Source organism: Danio aesculapii, chromosome 8, assembly GCF_903798145.1.
Source record: "Danio aesculapii chromosome 8, fDanAes4.1, whole genome shotgun sequence".
NCBI classification, from domain to species: Eukaryota; Metazoa; Chordata; class Actinopteri; order Cypriniformes; family Danionidae; genus Danio; species Danio aesculapii.
Window position 1 is genome coordinate 31,273,165 of NC_079442.1, and position 20,433 is coordinate 31,293,597.

The 20,433-nt window shown below is 34.5% G+C and overlaps 1 protein-coding gene across 1 annotated transcript in view; it reads left to right on the forward strand.

Annotated features, from left to right (window-relative positions):
* The window catches only part of LOC130233593 (nephrocystin-4-like), a 301,343-nt gene that overhangs the window by 269,120 nt on the left and 11,790 nt on the right, over window positions 1-20,433 (forward strand). The window contains exons 21-25 of the mRNA XM_056463720.1: window positions 8,066-8,255; window positions 10,810-10,893; window positions 14,943-15,102; window positions 15,242-15,306; window positions 16,035-16,120. Of these exons, the coding sequence (XP_056319695.1) occupies window positions 8,066-8,255; window positions 10,810-10,893; window positions 14,943-15,102; window positions 15,242-15,306; window positions 16,035-16,120 (585 nt within the window). The remainder of the gene's footprint in view (window positions 1-8,065; window positions 8,256-10,809; window positions 10,894-14,942; window positions 15,103-15,241; window positions 15,307-16,034; window positions 16,121-20,433) is intronic.

Sequence of the window (20,433 nt, forward strand, 5' to 3'; positions counted from 1 at the left end):
ATTTTAAGAGCTTTGAATTAACAATATCAGAGTGTGAAAAGCTAGAGACGTGTAAAGCTAAAGATAGTTAGTTTGAATAGAAGTTCGTAAAACTACTATCAAGCCATCACACTAACAGTAGCGGTACTTACACAGTAAAAAAAGTACATTTTAAAATCTGAGGTAATTTATCTATTGTTGTTCTCATAATGACTATTAATGTCATGCAAAAGGATATTCAAACCAAACCTTTTGGCGAAACCAAAACCACAACTGATTATATATATGCCACTTAGTATTATGTTATTATTTTTAACATATTATTTTAATAATATATTATTAATATAGAAGCACAACAACCATCTGTTTTTCCATTCATTAAATATTATGGAAATCTAGCATTTTAATCAGTGAAATTTTGGGGGTGGGGGGTTGGATTTCCCAATCAGGGAAATTAATATTTGGCGCCCTGAATATATGAATGAATGAATCCAATCAATCAATCAATGAAATAATCAATCAATCAAAAATTAATCAATATATTGGCATAGACATAAAGACATTTTTTGTGTGTGTTTTACCTGAAGAAAGAGAGAAACTGCAGTATAATATAACACAAACTGGGGATTTCTACCAAAACTAGAGTAAAACTTGGAGTAATAATTTCATTTGAAACTACATGCAATAAGAAAACAGTTATTTAAAATTGTAATAAATATTTAACAATTTATTTACATTTAATAAATGTAAATTGATGAACAGAATAAAAAAAAAAAAAACTGAAAAAAAACAACCCCAAACTCTTGACCGGTATGTGCCAAAAATATAATTCAGTTACAGTATGCATATACAGTACTACTACTACTACTGAAATCTCAATTAATATTACATACATACACATACGCATACTTTAATCACTCGCAGCAGGCCCAACATCCAATCCATGCTCAAATAAATCCTTTGCCTCTGGCATTATAGCCCAGGAGAAAACAAAAAATTATACACAGATCAATGCTTACTTCACGTGCGAACAGCCTTGTCTGAAATGAACATCTGAATGAATGAGTTTTCCCCAGCAGGGCGTTTCAGGGCCCAAGTGCTTCTCGGGGGGTGGAAAACAACACTAAATAACTAATCAATTCCTCCGATCGGCCTTATTTTAATTGCTGCATGATTTTAAACATCCATCCAGATTTCCTTGAGTGAAGCTCTAAACATCCAATCCATGATTACATCACACGAAATATGAGTCCACACACACACCATATTGATAAACACAAGCCAAGAAAGTAAGAGAGAAACTAAGAGGAAGAGGTGGAATACATTACAGTATTAACACCCCTACGTCTCTCAGCCTTTAATTAGAAAAGCCATTAGTAGTCTAAACTACACGCACACACACACACGCACACACACACACACTGTGATTATGGACTGAATACTCACACTTGGAAAGTTCTAGGAATGACAACCAAATTTAAACAGAGAAGCGGAACCCAAAATTATTATTCTGTGTGTGTACAAAAACACAATTCAGTCCAGAAATTGCAATGATAACCGTAGCATTGTTCTGCGTCTTATGCATTTAATTTAATCTGTTTTTGAATAAAGTAATATTGCAGTGATGAAAGACTTGTTGTGGTTGTTGATTTTAACTAAAACACTGTGGACAGAGGTGTTGTGTTTTGATTAAGCATATTCTTGAAATGTTGCCATGTCCACTTATTATAAGTGACACTTTTTAAGCACCGTTTGGCTTCAGTGCTTTAATTAAAGACGTAAATAAAGTAAGCAGGAACAGATATGTGATATTTTGTTAGGTGTCGTGTTTCCTGTAAAGAGTTAATAAAGAGTTTGGGTTTATGTTTTAGGGCTGCGTTATTCATGAAATCGAGATTGCAATTAAACAAAAAATGCACATCTTGTCAGGGAAACACGGCTCTGTGATCAGTAGTAAATATCCTCCGAAAGCCAGAGGGCACTCTTACACGGAATCCACAAAGAAGATACATGGGAAATCAAATAGAGCAAAGGATTTCACTCATTTTATTGATATAGAGCAGGGCTATTCAATTAGTTTGTCATGGGGGCCAGTTCATGAAAAGCATCTCAAATGAGGGGCCCGAGAGTTATGACTTGCAATATAAGTGATGACACAACATAATATAAGAGCCAAATGCTTTATTTTTGCTCCTTAAGACACACACGTTGGCTTTTTCAACATTAAAATGTTAATGTATTGTATTTTGAAACTAGATAACATCACTGCATTGTACAATATGGCTTTTTCACAAACATTCAAATGTTGTATTTCGAAGCACAACAAAATCAGTGTATTGCTCAAGAAGGCTTCTTCTACATTCAGACACATTCATATGTTGTGTTTTAAACTGCGTAACAGTTAGGGATGCAATGATTCCAGATTATGGTTGTACGATTATAGTCTGAAGAATAATCATGGTTTCACAGTTATCATGATTATTGTGCATTTATTAAATTCAAAACACTACAGTAGTTTAGAGAATCACAAGAAAACTGCTTATATTTTAAAGTGTTGTTTATTGCTGCTCAGTAACCAAATACAGCACAAAATATTAATAAAAAACAAACAATAGTCCATTTCAGTCTTTGGGCTTAAAAATAAATGAAAAAGATTTTGATTTAAACATGAGTGATCATTTTACAGTGAAAATAAATGACAGAACAATGAATAAATAAATAAAAATAAGAATAAATAAAAAAAAGTATTTGTCTAATGTGAGTTTAAGCTATATATTAGCTAAGAATTTAAATGAACTGTTGTTATTTTTTGCGCTAATACATACATAATCATTTTAATAATTTGTAGTAATTTGTCTAAAGTATTTTTTGTTCACATTGCACTGAAAGCCACACACATCTCTCACCACTACAGCGTAAGATAACTTCTACTTTGTGCGCCTGGATGGCGCGAGTGCGTCTGTCTGCTTACGAACATTATACCAGACACTGCAAAAAGGTAATTCCCGGCCAGTAGACTTTTTATATATAGTAAAATTTAGCATTTTTTATTTTAGCGGGGTTTTTTCAGAGCATGACAGTAAAACACGAACATGGATATGAATGTATTAAATGTAAATCTTTTCCAGTGTGGTCCTGAAAAATCTCAGTTCAAAGACGTATCTACCCCTTCCCCTACGCCTTCAAGCTAAAGACAATTAGGACACCTCTACTTCTTCATGTGAATGCGCAAAATAAGGGGTAGGGGTAAGGGGAAGGGCTAAGGGGTAGAATTGGGATTGGGCCTTAATCTCAGTACAAAACTGTTCTGTGACGGCCTCTGTGTTTTGTTAAGAGAATATTGGGGACCAAGGAACACACCAGACAGGTCAGGAATAAAGTTGTGGAGAAGTTTAATGCTGAGTTTGGCTATAAAAAGATTAATATGGGTTTATTGTTGTTTTTGTTGTTTTCTACCTATATCTGGCAACGCTGAAGTGTCAAACTGTACCTAATACCCTGTGTTTTTTTTGTTTTGTTTAGTTTTTTGCACTGCAGAAAAAAAAGATTGAGTGTTTTGTTTTTGCTTGACTTGAAATTGTCTTTGGGCTTGTTATTTGGGCTTGGCTCATTAAGTGATCAGTTTTGTAAAAGTAGCAATTTAGGTTCTTGAAAAACACGTCCTTGTTGTAACATTTTTACACAGTTGATCTTCCATTGATTTGTGGCGGTTTCAAATTGAAATGTCTATGCCGATGCTAACATGCTTTTTTTCCACACACAGATGAATGTGGCCATAGCAAGTTTTTATTATGTTAAAATGCTTTTTGTACTGGCCTTGTAGAAATGAGTCTTCACTAATGGATAATCTGCCCAATAATCATAAATTGTGTGAAAAGAAATGAACGTTATTGTACTGCTTCTAGAATTCATTTCATCTAAATAGTGCCAGCAGTGTCTATGTATACATTAAGTACATTTTTGGACTTGTATTTTCAGGTGTTAATTTGGTTGTCGCTCCTGTAAATTACCGAACTCTATGCATACAGAATTAAGCAATAAAAGGTGAATTGACAACCGGATTTAGCTACAGTACAGTGTGTACCTGGCCAAATATCCCCAAACATCTCTCTGTAAAATACATTTGCGTGAAGTTTGTCTTGCCAGCTTTTCATTGTGTTGAGGCAAAAACCCGACGCACTTTGTGATGTGTCATGGCAGTAACTGCAGCCATGTGTTTGTCTTTGTGCAAATCCAAAGTGCTTGTGTATACACAGAACTGTGCCAGGGAAACAAATACCTGAGATCTGAAGTTTGCATTTGTATATTTGTGTTGAATTGATGCTCCTCTCTCTCAGTGCAAAGGATGTTTCAGACCTGTTTGTATAACCGATGTATGCCACAAAGCAAACCTTATAGAGTCACCTTTTCTCTCTTACTTTTACTGAAGGCATTAATACTCAGCTGTACTCGCACATTATATATGGACAAGCTAAAGCAGCAGAGCCACAGGTTAAAGGATATGACAGAGTTTAACATAGGAGCACCATTCTTGCTGCCTAATTCAGTTTATCCTTACAGGTCAAGTCCTGAAGCTTGTAATCTTTTTCCAGTCTTCAATTGATTTTTTCTTCTTTCCTTTACATTTAAAATGTTTATGGGAATAAATGTTCTGCATTAGGCATGGAACGATTGCCATTTTTAAGGTATACCGCGGTTTGGAAAAGTCAAGGTTTTAAATCTGCCAAAACTTTTTGCTATACCGTTCCTATGGTATATGTGAAATTTTTCATTTGTTTTTATTTTATTTTATTATTTTAGGGGTTATTCACCTTTATTGTGATAGGAAAGTGGAGATTTTGGGACAAGAAAGTATGGGGAGCAAAGTTGGGGAAGGGTCAGCACAGAACCGAGCTGGGAATCGAACTCGGGTCGCCGTGAGCACCTCGGTGCTATGTGTCGACGCACTAACCACTAGGTTATTAGTGCCGACTTTTAGGTTTTTTTTTGCTTTTTTAAGACAACAGTATCTCCATCAGAAAAGATATCAATGATGCTGTTTTAAATTGTAAAGAAATCTGTGTTTTTAAAACAAATGAAGACAGCAGAAATCAAAGATTCATTGAATTATTTACCGTTCAAAAACATTTGAAATGTTTCTCAAAATAAAATTTATCGTGTTCAAAGGGGAAAAAAGATTTTGTCGTTCACCCAGATATTTAAAAAGAATATATTTTAGAGCAGTAATCACAATACCGTGAAGCAGTAATATTTTTATCAAACGCTATCCTACTGACAGAATCTTATACCGGCCCATGCCTATTCTGCATACAGTATTGCCAGCATTTTAATAGACTATACTTTAATAGACTAACACAAAGAACATAAGAACAAAATACCCAAAGTTTGGAGTCAGAATGTTTTTGTTTTGATTTACTTATTTATTGAACTGATGCTTTTATTCAGCAAGGACATATTAAACTGATCAAAAGGGACTGTAATGACATGTATAATACTGTTCTTATTAGCTTTGGTGACACAAATTCTTCATATTCACAGATGTATTAAGTAACACATCTCTGGGAATAAGGTATTTTAATAAGCACTAAATCTGGTTAAAAGAAGGATCACATGAAACTGAGCACTGAAGTAACGAACAGGATTTTTTTAACTCAATAAATGAAATTCAATTATATCATTAAAATATATTAAAGCAAAAAATGGTTTAAGACTATAACAATACTTTACAGATTTAAAAAAGGGAATACAACCATGAAACTTGTTTTTTTTTTCAATCTTATCAAACTGGTGACCCCTGATGAATGAAGGGACTAATGCCTGGTTCAGACTGCATGATTTTAGTCATGATTTTTACTCACCAATAGGTTTTGAGAAATTGAAATCACAGGTAATTTGATGCTCGTTCACGTGAGTAACAATAACACACTATGAATTATCAATGACGCGATCTGAGAGAATCGCCAAGAGAGATATTTGGCATGCTAAATATCTTGGCATGTCAGCGTTTCAAATCATTACATGTAAAATGTGTTCTGACTGAATATAACATCCGCGATCACCTACAGCCATAGAGCAGCATACACTAGTATGAGTATCTGCAGGCCAGCAGGAGGATGGGGGAGAAGTCAACAGTCTATTTGGACCCAAAAAGTGGAGGAAAAAACTAGTGGAAATTTGGCAGGAGCACCCGTGTCTGTTTGACGTGTCATCTGAGCAATGTCACAACTGGGTCAAAAAAGAAAAAAGTTGAGAAGAAATTGCTAATTCTCTTCAAAGGCCAGGTGAGCCAAATAAGTACATTTTCATAAGTACATCATAAAAGGCTTCTTTCTCATTATGTAGTTAATAACACAAGAAATACACCATTGCCGTGCATTGTTTCCATGTCACTTCTTATGTGTTTTTGGTTGTGAGACGTAGTTTACAGACCAAGATAAAGTTGTCTGCGATTCTTCCTATTCTAAAGTCTGAAACCCTCTGTCGCCCCATCTGTGACATGACTACTTTGAAAATCGTGCAGTCTGAACTCGCCATAAGCCAAAGGAAAATTAATTAATGAATCTTACCAAACCCAAACTTTTGAACAATAGTATACATTTTATTGCGTTCATGGGCATGAATTAGTTAATATTGAAGCCAGCATATTGCTAAATGAATCTCTCCACCAAATGATTTCTGTGATGTAGTAAATGTAGACAGGATCACCCAATCATGCCATACAAATGGAATTATAATGTGGAATGTCACAGTAATACACTGTAAAACTCAACAGTCAACTTTATCAAATGAAATGAGTCTAGTTAACTTAAAATTGACTGAAAGTTAATTCTACTCATTTGAAAAGAGTTTTGAACTCAGTGTTGAATGTGTTAATGAAATACCTCATTACTTCAACTTAAATAGAGTAAGTTCACAGTACTCATATAGATTAGTTTTTAACTAAAAAAGTTTGTAGCAATCGGTTTCCTCAAACGGTTTGAGTTGCCTTAACTTATTGGGTTTTACAGCACTCAACTGGTTTAAGTCCTCTTCATTTATTGGGTTTTACTGCTCAAATTGCTTCGTGTACTCAAATGGATTAAGTTCACAGTACTCATAAGGATTCATTTTTGAACTTAAATGGTTGAACTTAAATTGGTTTACTCAAATGTTTTGAGTTACCTTAACTTTTTGGGTTTTACAGTTTAATAATAAAAAAGGAAGAAACAAGAAATGCAGAAAATGAGAAATGTATTCCAGAAAAGAATATTTTGGGTACAAAAAAGGAAATAAAGACATTTCATAGATGCGTTTCTTTAACGATAGCTCTGAGCAATCATGAAAAGAGAGAGAGAAACATGAAATAATATAAGCCAAACATTTAGAAATTAATATTTAAACTCATCAAAGGGCTTGTTTGTTTGTCTACCTTTTTATGGCTAGACTGAGCTATCTCTTATATTTTAATATAAGAAAAGTCTGCCAAATTCTATTTGCTATTTAGCCCTGATAACATTTTAATTTCCTTTTTTTTCTCTCTTTATCATTCTTTTAATCTGCGCTCTCCATTACCCATTTAAAAGAGCTCCATACATATGTGAGTCTATATGAAAGAAAAGGGAAATGGGCTCCGCTTTTGTTCACATAAGTACACTTCACTTTGTTCCACCTGCCCGGCTCTGTGTGTTATTAAAGAAAGAATGTGATCGAATTTTCCGAGACTTGGTTTCACATCTACTGTAACGCATGCAGTACAAAAGACTTTTTACACCTCGAAATTCATATTTTTTTCCATTTATGGAGAATGATCCCTTCTCGGGGCCCGGAGGTGCTGCTTTTGATGTTTCAAATGCCCTTTTCCTTCATATATTTGTGCATGAAATTTGTCTCTATGAAACAGAAAGTAATATTTCACAGCCAGTGTGTGTTATCTTTAAAGCGTAGCCTCCAAGGAGTTTGAGTTGTGCGAGGGCTTATGTTCGACTGTATCATGCATACTCAAATACGCTCTTTTTCCATTGCCAATAAAATACTGCTGGCAAGGCAAAGAAAGTCCTCAAGCTGTTCTTTTCTTTTCCTCTCTGTTTTTCATCTCTTTATCCCTCAGTGTACTGGTGAAGAGCGAAGAGTGGAGATATTTTAAGGAGTTGACGAAGACTCTGACTCCTCTAGAGGAGGAGATGTTTCACCTGACGGAGAAAACAATGACTCCTCAAGTTTACCTGCGGCCAAAAGAAAGCGTTTATGTTCCCTTCAAGTACCAGACCTTTGTTTGTGGTCACAGCTTTCTTCTTCAGGTAAATCTAATCTTGAAGATACAGTATATGTTTAGTGTTCTGTTGTTTATTTGTTTTTGCATTTTTAAAAGTCACTTTCAACCTAAAATGTGTAGTAAAGGAGTTGAACAAACTCAGGATTGCAGAGTAACTTCTTTCTTTCTTTCTTTCTTTCTTTCTTTCTTTCTTTCTTTCTTTCTTTCTTTCTTTCTTTCTTTCTTTCTTTCTTTTTCTTTTATGATGTACAAGGTGGTGCAGATCCTTAAAAGGTCTTAAGCTGATTTTTTCTTCAGAAAAATAATCAATAAAAATCTTAAAAAGCCTTGAATTCAGATTTGATTGGTCTTAAATATGTTGATCACGTAACCACACACAACATTTTATTTACTTAAATAAATTTAAATTGAAAGCTATTATTAATATTGACCATTCAAAACTAGTTGAATATACAATATTAAATATAAATAGTTGTGATTTCTATAATTATGAACAACAAATTAAAATGTTTTAGCAAAAATACTTTGGGCTCTCTTTTGATGATCCATGCGCAAAGTGCAGAGCGTGTCGGAATCCACTTTTGCTAATTTAAGGACAGAAAAATTCCCTTTGCGCCGTGGCGCATGGTCTAACAGGGTTGAGCTTATTCTCTTATAGAGTTATAGGTGTGTTTTGAGAATAAACCAATCCGAGTCTCATCTCCTATTCCCTTTAAGAATCAGTAGCGTCGCGCCATAGCGCATTTGCAATTTACATGGCGACTTTGTAAGTGGTAAAACTAAACACTTCATTAGAGAGAAAACAGTTAAACAGAGCATCTACAGCACGAGAATGAGAGATGAGCCTCCTCATTATTTAATTTCGCTTTCACTCTTGTGGATAGGGAAACATGTTGTATGCACAGACATCCATTAGCCTATAAATAATTAATTTAGTTTGTTAAGTTCAAAAATTTGTTTCAAAACTATTTCTAAATTCAGTTCTAATTTCCAGCAAACAAATAAATGAACAGTAATAACGAAGTGTGTTAAAAAAACTGAGTTATATCCAAATACACATGCTATGCCCCATATGGTCTAAAACTTCACAGATGGGCAAATCTAAGCTTGTTTTTAATAAAACAAATATAAATATGCATATAATAAATAATACTGCTAATAATGATAACATTATACAAAAGCAAATTGTTATGAATAAACTGAAAAAGCCCCGCATTTCACCGGGTGTATGATAGGGCCCTTTGTGTAAATGGCATTCATTTATTTATTCTTTCTTTCTTTCTTTCTTTCTTTCTTTCTTTCTTTCTTTCTTTCTTTCTTTCTTTCTTTCTTTCTTTCTTTCTTTCTTTCTTTCTTTCTTTCTTCCTTCAGGATGGCTGTGGGTCCTTAAAGTCTTAAATGTATTTTTTTCTCTTAAAGGCCTTAAAAATCTTTAAAAACTTTGAATTAAATTTGATAGATTAAATATGTTGATCACATTACCACACACGCACGCACGCACGCACGCACGCACACACACACACACACACACACACACACACACACACACACACACAGTTAAGTCTGACATACCCAATGACGTTTACTATCATTGGAGAGACCACCAAAGTTTTCCAAAGCTAGTCAATTTGTGAGGTAAAAAATAAAATATATGGTGTCTGACATGAAAACTGGCCTGTTCAGGTCATTTAACAAATGAAGCAAAACACTGTTTGTTTGGATTTTAGCAAATCCTAGTAAGAATCAGTGGACTTAGTTCACCTATTCCTGAGCATGTCAATCTTTTTTTTTTTTTAAATGTCAAATGTTTTTAAAGAAAAGTTATGTGAATAAAAAGCAAATCTGCACAGCTATATGTGGCTTCTTTTGCCACATTGTTTCAAATTTGTGGCTTTTTTTTTTTGTTGGAGCCAGAGAAAATTATAGCAGACCAAGTAAAAATCTGTATCAGGATCAGTTGAAAAAAATAATTCTTACAAAAATCATCTTACATTTCATATAAGTTGTTATTAAAAAGTTAATTCAAAAGTACTTTTAGCTTGTTACATTTTGTAGGGACCCTTATACAAAACAGCCCACAGCAGACATAAATGTCTGGACAGGCTACGACTGGAGTGAATCTTCTCATCAGAACAATGGACAACACAAACTCTAAACTGTCCACTAATCTGCTGATGCTGAAAACAACATCATCAGGAGAAAATGTGGACTGTTGTATTGCTTTTGTGTGCTCCAGTACAGTGTAATTCAACCATGAATGATGTGTCACCTCTGAGAAACTGCATTTGTTTCCTCATTTCCTTTTCCCACTGATGAGACTTGGATTAGTTCACATGTTTCCGCTTTAATTGGATTTGGGTTTGTTTATAGTCTGTACTATAACAGGCGCCCAGAAGTGAAGGAGGGAGGTTAAAATGACTTGAAGCATCAGCAATAATGAAATGGATTAAAAACAGCCTCATGAACAGACCTGTCCAAACAATGTTTTCCCATCCCTTAATGACATTATTTCAATGGGATTGCTTCTCCTCCTGAATGCCGCACTGTTTATAATGAATGACTCTCCTGTCATATTGCAGGACTCAAAAAGCTTAAAGATTTCAAGAAGTCCACAGATGGCTCAGAAACATCTGTCCAATACAATCCAAGCCAAATCCATCAAGGTAAGAGCTTAGCACTCGCTGTACTGCTGAGCACACACAGAAACTCAGACTCTTTCTATACCACCTGATTAGTAGATTTAGAGTTGGAGAAGTGGCCGACAAAGGGAAACATGACTAAAACTGATGCAAGAGCCAAACTGATGTTGGGTATTTTTGTGCTGCTGTGCGTATTTTTAGGCAAGTACTGTAAAGCACCTGCCTACTCGATTATGTTAATATCGAACTCTTCAAACGGTTTTCATAGAGAAACCTTTTCAGCTAAAAGACTGAGCTGATCAATTCTTGATCACATTGAGTTGCGCCATCTATAAGTTTAACCTTTTAAATCTGTGTTTGAGATTTGACTGGAAGAAATGCATTTCATTGGAGCCTGCCGTTAATGTTAGAACTGATTAATTTCAGTGTTTTATATTCATAAGTCTGTTAATGAGAAACATTGATCAACTGGCCTGTTGCTATTCATTCATTTTTCATAATCTGCAGGTCCACACAGATTCACAGGTGCAGACGAATGTCCTATTATTCTTAAATTTGTTCTAACTGTGATTTTTATGTGCCCTTTAAATCATTTTAGACACTCAAATAAATATAGTAATTTGCAAATCCACATTTTTAAAATGTTTTTAATCACATTTTTAAAATAAAAAACATACAAACATGCAACACAAGGTTATTATAGTTTAAACTTAAACTAAAGTCAGAGATGGATGGTATAAAAATAATATCGACAAAACACATGATAAATAAAACTCAGAATGAAAAAAAATGAAAATATACAAATGAAAACTAATTAAAAGTATTAAATTTGACTACAAAAGTTTCTCAATAGTACTGACATAACATTGTTTTAAAATTGTGTTCAAAATTGTGTTTCAAATTCGGAAATCATTTTAATATGCTGAGTTAGTTCAAGCAAAAGAACAGCATTTATTTGAACTTTATTTGAATTATGTTTATTATTAAATTATGTTTGTTTTTTTTTTTTAATCGCTGTTAATTAAAAGTGACAAAGTCGGAGTTTGAGGGACCAAACGCAGTTAACTAATAGCTTAGTCAGGCAGGCAATGGTCGAACAGAAACAGAAACAAGTGTAGTCAGGGTCACAGGCAAATTATGTTCGTAATGCTACAGGAAATAAACAAGACTCAGCAAAGTGTGAGAATGTGAGGTATATAAATAGTCCAAGTAATGAGTCAATCATGAGCTTCAGCTGTGTGTGTGTGTGTGTGTGTGTGTCAGTGTCTGAATGATTGTCAGCTGTGGCAGGAGTGTTGAGTGCAAGACTTCTGGGAGTTGTAGTTCATATTGTGGCAGAGTTGTAGTCCGGGTGATAATGCATGTTTTGCAGTGATCTGTAAAGCCTAGCTAGCTGGTGATCATAACAGTCACATTATAATTAATAATAGAAGTATTGTTGAATTATATATTATATTATATTATATTAAATTAATCGCACGAGTTCGTTTTCCCCTTGGTGCGGTTTGTTTGGGCAGGTGTGAATGTTGCAATCTCATTCGAGTGTGCACCAAATCAGACCAAAAAAGTGTACCAAGACCTCTTTAAAGAGGTGGTCTCGGTACACTTTCAAACGAACCCCGGAGCGCTTAGTTTATGGTGAGAACATGATCCCAACTAGAACAGACCCAACCGCAAAAAGTACTGTGCCTTTTTGGGCTAATCTAGTGCTGTAGTCTGATTATGGGATTTGGAGGAAAAGTATTTGTTGACAGCGCTTTACCAACAATTTTAAAACAAGAGAGAAAAACATTACCTGATGGATTGTCGGTAATATTTCCGGAAGATGACCATGTCACAGTTTAACTAAATTAATTCAGGCCTTCTCCTGAAGTGGGTTGCGATACACCTTCCCCGTTTGCAGTACATTAAAACATTGTTTTGCAGCCCCAGCTGCGCTTCATTCTCGACATGTATAGTTTGTCTAAAGTGATGTATACAAACTATATAGTATACTATGACCAGGGATACAATCAGCCGTCCCTCCATAGTAAAAGCCACATTTTGTGTCTGCCAGTTTGTTTATCTGCGGTAGTTCCATTGGCATTTTCCTGCACGTTAATTCTGACCAATTGAAAAGCAGTTTAGGAAATACGGTCAAAAACATCCGGCCAATGAGTGATGTGGATTTTGTCACATGACTGCATTTTGGTTCTTTTTAACTGGTTCAGACCAAAGCAATCAATGTGGTGTGAAAAGGACCCAAAAACGTCAGAAATATGCTACAATGTATCATTTGTTTCCCTTGGTCTGGACCAAATGAACCAAACTACAAATGTGAAAGCACCCTAACCCTTCATTTTGACATATGTCTTCAGTTTATGCATATTCCACCTAGGCAGTGAAAATTTGTGATAGCCCATGCAGTCTCGATCAGATGGTTAAGCCGTGTAGGAGTCTCTGTGTGCAGTTCTATGGCACTGTGCTTGATTGTGCCTTTGGGCTCTTTCTGCCATATGTAGCCCAGAGAGAGACTGATGCCTTGCAGTATTGCTGACACACACACAGCTCTTGTATCATTTTTAGGTCAGTTTGGGTCAAGCATTGCTGTGCACAAACTGACATCACCTCCAGAGGAGTGTCAATGGCTTGTCTTAGGCTGTGAATCGACTGTATCTGACGCAAGAGAGAGACAGAAAGAGGTTACTCTCTTAGATTGGAGATGACTCACGATACTTCATAGAGCACTACATATAGTCAATGTGAAATGATTTCAGATAGTGCTGTCATTTATTGGTTGACATTGAGTGTCTCTGCTGAGAAGACCAGACTGGACAATCATACTTCAATACTGTGAAAAACCAACTATGAAATGAATTCAGAATGCAAAAGTGTTGTTATTAAGCTCAGGTCAGTTCAATGTTGATTCAGATGAGTTCAATAAGCATGTGATGTAGTAAAGTTTGTCAGTTGTGAAACGTAATCAGCTGTAGGGATTAGGGAAGCTGTAGAAAAGACAATAGTGAGCAAAGTGTTGATTCATTTCAGTTCAGTCTGGGTTGATTATCACACAATTAAATTATGAAATTAAGACAAAAAGCATTTGAATAGTAGAGAATAGTTTTGTTAATTCAGAAAAAAACAGCCCTGAAAAAGAAAAGGGTTTTAGTCCTGCTGAAGATGAATGTTGATTCAGTTCATTTCAATAAGTGATGATATAATAGAACTGGTCCATTATGAATTGAATTCAGCTAAAAAGCTGTACGCTAAAACTACATAAAGCAATACTTTAGTTATACAGATAACATTCAATGTTGATTCAACTTAGTTTAATGAGCGTCGATGATGAAAACAAAATTTGATAATTGTGATACTCAATTATATACTTGAAATTCAGCCAAAAACAAATGTTTATTTGTTCAGCTTAAATCCGTTCAATGTTGATTCAGTTCAATTTAATTGCAATGTTGATATTCCAAAATGTAGCTATTATAAAGACTAATTCAGCTCTGCAGAACGCAAGTGTTGTTTTTCAGCTCAAGTCTGCTAGATGTTGATTTAGTTCAGTGTCAATATTACAAAAGTCATTGATTATTAAACAGATTTAGCCGAAAGTGTCCTCCTCTGACGTAAATCAATTCAGTTTTGATTCAGATCTGTTCAGTAATATAGATATTGCTAATACTGAAAAAAAAACAAGCTAGAAGCAGTCTTACGAATGGAAATAGTGTTGTTATTAATCTTTAATTGGTTACATGTTGATTCCGTTTGGTCAATTTGTAAAATTTGTAAATTATGAACAAATTTCAAATATTCATTAAAAATGAAAATATCAGATTTTAAACCGTCCAGGATACGATATGCCATAGATATCTATTACGAGTAGATTGTTGCCCTTGCAATTTTGTTTTCACAAACTATTTGACAAGTCAACTTAATAGGCAGCGATAATCCATTATGTCGCTAATGTGATCAGTATATATGAGTTCATCTCACTGTGAATACAGAATACTGCTGTATTTTCCAGTTATGTCAATAGTTTTGCTTCTCCCATTTTGGCAGGCCATTCAGAGCTTGTTGTGCTTGTCTTCCAGGTGTTGTTTCGTGGTGAGGACAGAAAGCCTCTGGCGATCTGCCAGGTGGATGTTGAACCAACGCCACATGTGGTGGACCAGACCTTCCGCTTCTACCAGCCTGAGCTCACCTTCTTAAAGAAGGCCATTCGCCTGCCTGCAGCCTGGGACGACACAGCAGGTGCTGCTCATTACAAACATACACACACACACACACACACACACACACACACACAAACAAACACACGCTTCAGTGTCTGCTGTTAGTCCTGAACTAAAGACCTCATTTGTGCTCTGTCTCCTTTTGCACTTGCTCACAGATGGATCTGCCAGCCTCCATGTGCACTGCAGTGACCCCAATGTCATCTGCCATACCACCAGCCTGGTGAGCCAATGACGACACACTCCTAATAGCAGCCAGCCAATCAGAATGAGAAAAAGTTGTTAATTAGAGTTTGATGCTTTGTGATGAGTCATTGTGAAGTCAGTGGTGGACAGTTACTTGTTACAGATAATTATTTATGATTATTTTTACATTTTCAAGATTCATATTTTTAGTGTCATGTTTTTTTTACACTACTGTCTTTATTAAATATATGTATTATGAAATATATCTTATATCATAAAACAATATATCATTGTTTTTTCATAAAATGCTGTTATTTCTCTATTTTACCACTAGATTAAACTAGTATCTTTTACATTTTTCAGTAATTACCTATGTGAAATATATATTTTTCATATCAAATTCATATTTTCATGATTTTCAAGAATTTAATCAATTTATTCCAATAAATTCTATTTATTTTTCATAATTTATTTATTTATAATTGTTCATATTTTTTTCCAAAATATTTTCTTTCAAACTTTCATCTAGTTTAGCACTCTTATTAATATGTTCAACACAATACTTTTATTTACATTTTAGTACATACAAAGAATAGTTATGTATATTTTCATGTGTTATTCTTTATATAATTTTATTAAGTTTAATTTTAATAAAATATTTATTTGTTTGTCAATTTGTATTTGTACATCCATCAAAGATTACTTATTATTTACTGATTAAACATTATCATTTTAAATAAATGTTCATGTGCTTTGAAACTTCAGACTCCAGGAGAACCACAGGATGTTTACCTGAAAGTACCTGGAAGCCCAAGTCCACAGATTAGAAAGTTCTTCATCACCATTTTCACGTACGTACACCACCTTTTTCACCTTCCCGTTTATGTGCATAGTCATAAAGTTCACCCGTCAGTTTTTTCACAGGAAAGTGAGAAGCTGTTAATTTTCACTCTTTTAGATGCACAGTGAGGTGTGTGTGTGTGTGCGTGTGTGTGTGTGCGTGCATGCGTGTGTGTGTGTGTGAAAGCCTTGTCCCTGATTAATCCCTTCATGTGTGATTAATGACATTTGCTTAATCATGATGTCTCATTTACTGTCTGATTGCATCAGATCATAATATTCATTTATTCATCAAAATCCACGACATCTCTGAGTTCATAATCAGTGAACATGAATAAAAACACCATTTTATGATGTGCATTTTTGCACATCAAACCTCTCTTACTGGAACTGGAATCAATGAGACAGACAGAAATCATACAGCAAAGCATATAAAAGGCCACAGTCATTCATACTGTAATATTATCTTGATCAATAGGCAGTGTCATTTTATACAAGTAAATATTGGTCAGTCAATTGAATTAAATACTTGATGAACAACATGCTCACATGCTTTGTTGATGTTGTTTAATTATACCATGGAAATGATTTAAATATTTTGATATTTTTAGTAAATAGTTGCATAGTTTCTATTTTGAATGTTTGGTTAATATACCACAATATATTAGGGTTAGGGTTAGACTAGTATTAAAATATAGGCAAGTCGTTTATTTATATAGCACAATTTATACTCAATGGTAATTCAACGTACTTTACATAAAAAAGAATAAAAGAAACAAGAAAATAAAAACAACAAAGAATGAAAGTTATTAAATACAAGATTAAAACAAGATAAAAACAGATTAAAATATGTTAAAACAGAATGAAAAAGAAAAAACAGACATAATAGTGCGATCTGTCAGACAATGATAATATCATAAAATAATGTAATATTATAAAATAGGATAAAATATATTATTCAAATATAATATCTTATAATATTTCCTAAACACTCCATCCATCTTCCATTGGGCGTCATGCATATAGTTCCACATCAAACACACACAACTGGTTGATTTGTTGGGCTGGTTAGATCCTCAGACAATTAAAATACCATAGTACAGTACATAGACTTTTTTGATGAAATAACTTGCAACCCACTGCCATGCAGGTGCAGAGCTTTTTAACATCAGACACCTTCACAAATAATTCTTAATTGAATCTTACAAAAATGAAAATGTAGTTTGTCAGTGGAACAAATGTGTTGATGTCCATTATAATTAGCAAGCTTGTAATGGATTTAATGGTCTAAATGACTGAACAGCAGACAAACTCATCAGACACAGTAACAGAGAGCAGAGTTTTTTTTGTGCATTTAACATTTACCAGGAAATCAATCAACAGCAACAACAGCTAATATACAGTATATGCATATCAGGGCTATCAACACTTCATTAAAAGAGGCATCTTATGTTTTGGTTGTTATTAAACATGATCCAGGGCAACAAATCTTTGCTTTGACATAATTTTAGATATGTCTTTAGAATTTAAAATATTGGGGCATAAAAAAATCCATATATCATATCCTTATTACTCATAATTATAAAGTAACGTAAGCAAAGTTAAACACACAATGAGTTCAGAATTACAGTGGGGCTGTTTTTGTCTTAAACTGAGTGCATGCAGTATGTGATATTGATTCCAAGCAATGTTTATATGTGATATGTATCCAAGATTTCATTGAATATGTTAATATTTTAGACATAGTATTGTCTGTATTTCCCTATTTTGCTAACTGCCTCAAATCAACACACAGCTGTTTTATTGAACCAGTGATTCATTGAATTGTTCTTATAAAGAGCCATTTGCTTCAGTCCTGAATGAATCAGCCATTTGAACTAATCAAATGAATTTATGAATGACTGCAAGACTAAATGACTTAAAGGGTTAGTTCATCCAAATATTTTAATTATGTCAATAATTCCTCACCACTATGTTGTTCCAAACCTTGTTTGATCTTCGGTATACACATTAGGATATTTTAGATGAAATCTGAGAGCTCCCTAACTCTCCGTAGACAGCAATGATCTTAACACAGTCAAAACAGACTATATGCATTCAATGGCATATGGAACACTATGAAGCTACGAGAATACTTTTGTGCAAAGATAGCAACAAATAATAGATTCTTCTTCTTAGTGTCAGTATTTGGCACATGTTCATGAGGGGTGTGCACTGATGTATATATCAGACACTTCCTGTGTTCAATACAAAGCACAGGTGTATCTGAGGTAAATGTCAGCAGCGTGATCAAGTGTACTAGCATCTCACCCTATACTGACACTGAGAAGAAACTGTTGAATAATGTCATTATTTTTGTGTAATGTGCACCCAAAAGTATTCTCGTAATTTTAATCAAATTGGTCAGGACCATTACTGTCTATGGAGGATAGGAGATTTCTCAGATTTCATCTATAATATCTTAATTTGCATTGCGAAGATTAACAAAGGTCTCAGTGGTTTTGGAATGACTTGAGGGTGAGTAGTTGTAACTGAATTGTATTTTTTGGGTGATCAAACCCTGTAATGACTTAGGGCGTACTCACCCTATGTACAGTTTCCTTGAACCAGGCCAAAGATTTCTTCAGTTACAGTAGATTGTCTTAGTCGTTTGGGATGCAGTGACACAGTCAAATATTTCGCCGAAAAAAAAAAAAAAAACTACGACAGTTCACGTTCATTGAACGGTAAGAATGATTAATAAATCCATGTGAAACAGTCCCTTAAAAGTCACATCTTGCTTTCAGTTTCAGGCTTAGTCGTGTTTTGCACTCACACATAAGCGTACCACGCCAAAGCCCAAATGAACCGCGCAACTGAGCCTGATTCAGTGCTCTTACACTTCTCAAACGATCCAGGAAATGGGCCTGGGCATGGTTCGGACAGCATAGTGTGAGTAGGCCCTTACTCATTAAGGTTTTTTTGACCTTATAATTATATTATAAATATATATTTTCGACCTTATAAATAAAAGGAATGCTCACCAAAATGTTTGTTATTATGCATTTAGCCTAATGTTGTTACAAACCTGCTCGACTTTATTTTATAGAGCAGAACAGAAATATTGAAGAATGTTGGTATCCAAATAATCTAACAATAAATAGAAATGATTTTCAAATTATCTTCACCGAAAACACGTATTTTGAAGCAGTTATGTTTATTTTGTGATAAGACACCTTGTACTGGATGTTTGGAGTGTGAGTCTGTGCAGTAGTTTATCAAATATATGTGAAATTCAGTTTACCTTAAAACCCATTATAAAAACCCATAGGAGAATCTTGAGGAAACCAGTGGTGAAATAGACTTCCAGATTTTATAATCACAGCGGCAGCACTTGTGAAGTGCCTTACTATGTACACATCATCTTGACAAATTAACCTACAAACCTACTTTAATGTTGATGTGAAGATTTTTAACATCAAACACTTCAGCTTTAAAAAAAATAAATAAATCTGCCTGCTTTCTTGTTGTTTGCTTTTAATCTTATGAAAATGTAGTTTGTCAGTGGAACAAATGCATCGGCATTTACTTAATTAGTGAGCTTGTAATGAACTTAATGGTTTAAAATGATTGAACAGCAAACAAGCTCATCAGACACACAGCAACCCATCAAAACTGAGGTTTGGGCAATTATAACAACTAGAAGATCAATCAGCCATATTTTTTTTTTCTTTTCTTCAACAACAGCTGCTGTTAAGGGCAGCTCAACCGCCAAGGACAGTACAAACGTTCTTCAAACCCTGTCCCCTGAGCTGGGGACCCCTCAGGCAGGGTGAAGAGCTCACACACAAAGACCTTCATTTTTAATACAGTCAAACTCTCGAATCCCCGGCAGGCAAAATGACATCAGCATCTCCAAAGCTCCTGTGGGCACACGACTGCCACTGGCACCTTAAAGCAAGACACTGCAGGCAAAGAGGGGCAAAAATATCTAATGTTTATCACCATACTTCCAGAGCTTATTGATTACATAAAGAAATGCTAGTTTTTTTTTTGCATTCCAAGTTTTCTAAAATGTTATTTATTCCCTGCAGGTAAATAAGTGCAATAATAAAATTCCTAAAAATATTTATTGCCACACTTCCCCAGTTGATTGCTTAATTGTTTTTGCATTTCACGTTTTCTAAAACATTATTTATTCCCTACAGGTGAATGAGGGCTAAAAAATGCTAAAAATATTTAGAACTATACTTCCCTAGTTGATTGCTTAAGGTTTTTTGCATTACAAGTTTCCAAGTTGATTCTGGTATTATTTAATTAAATATGCTCTGATTTGAATACATTT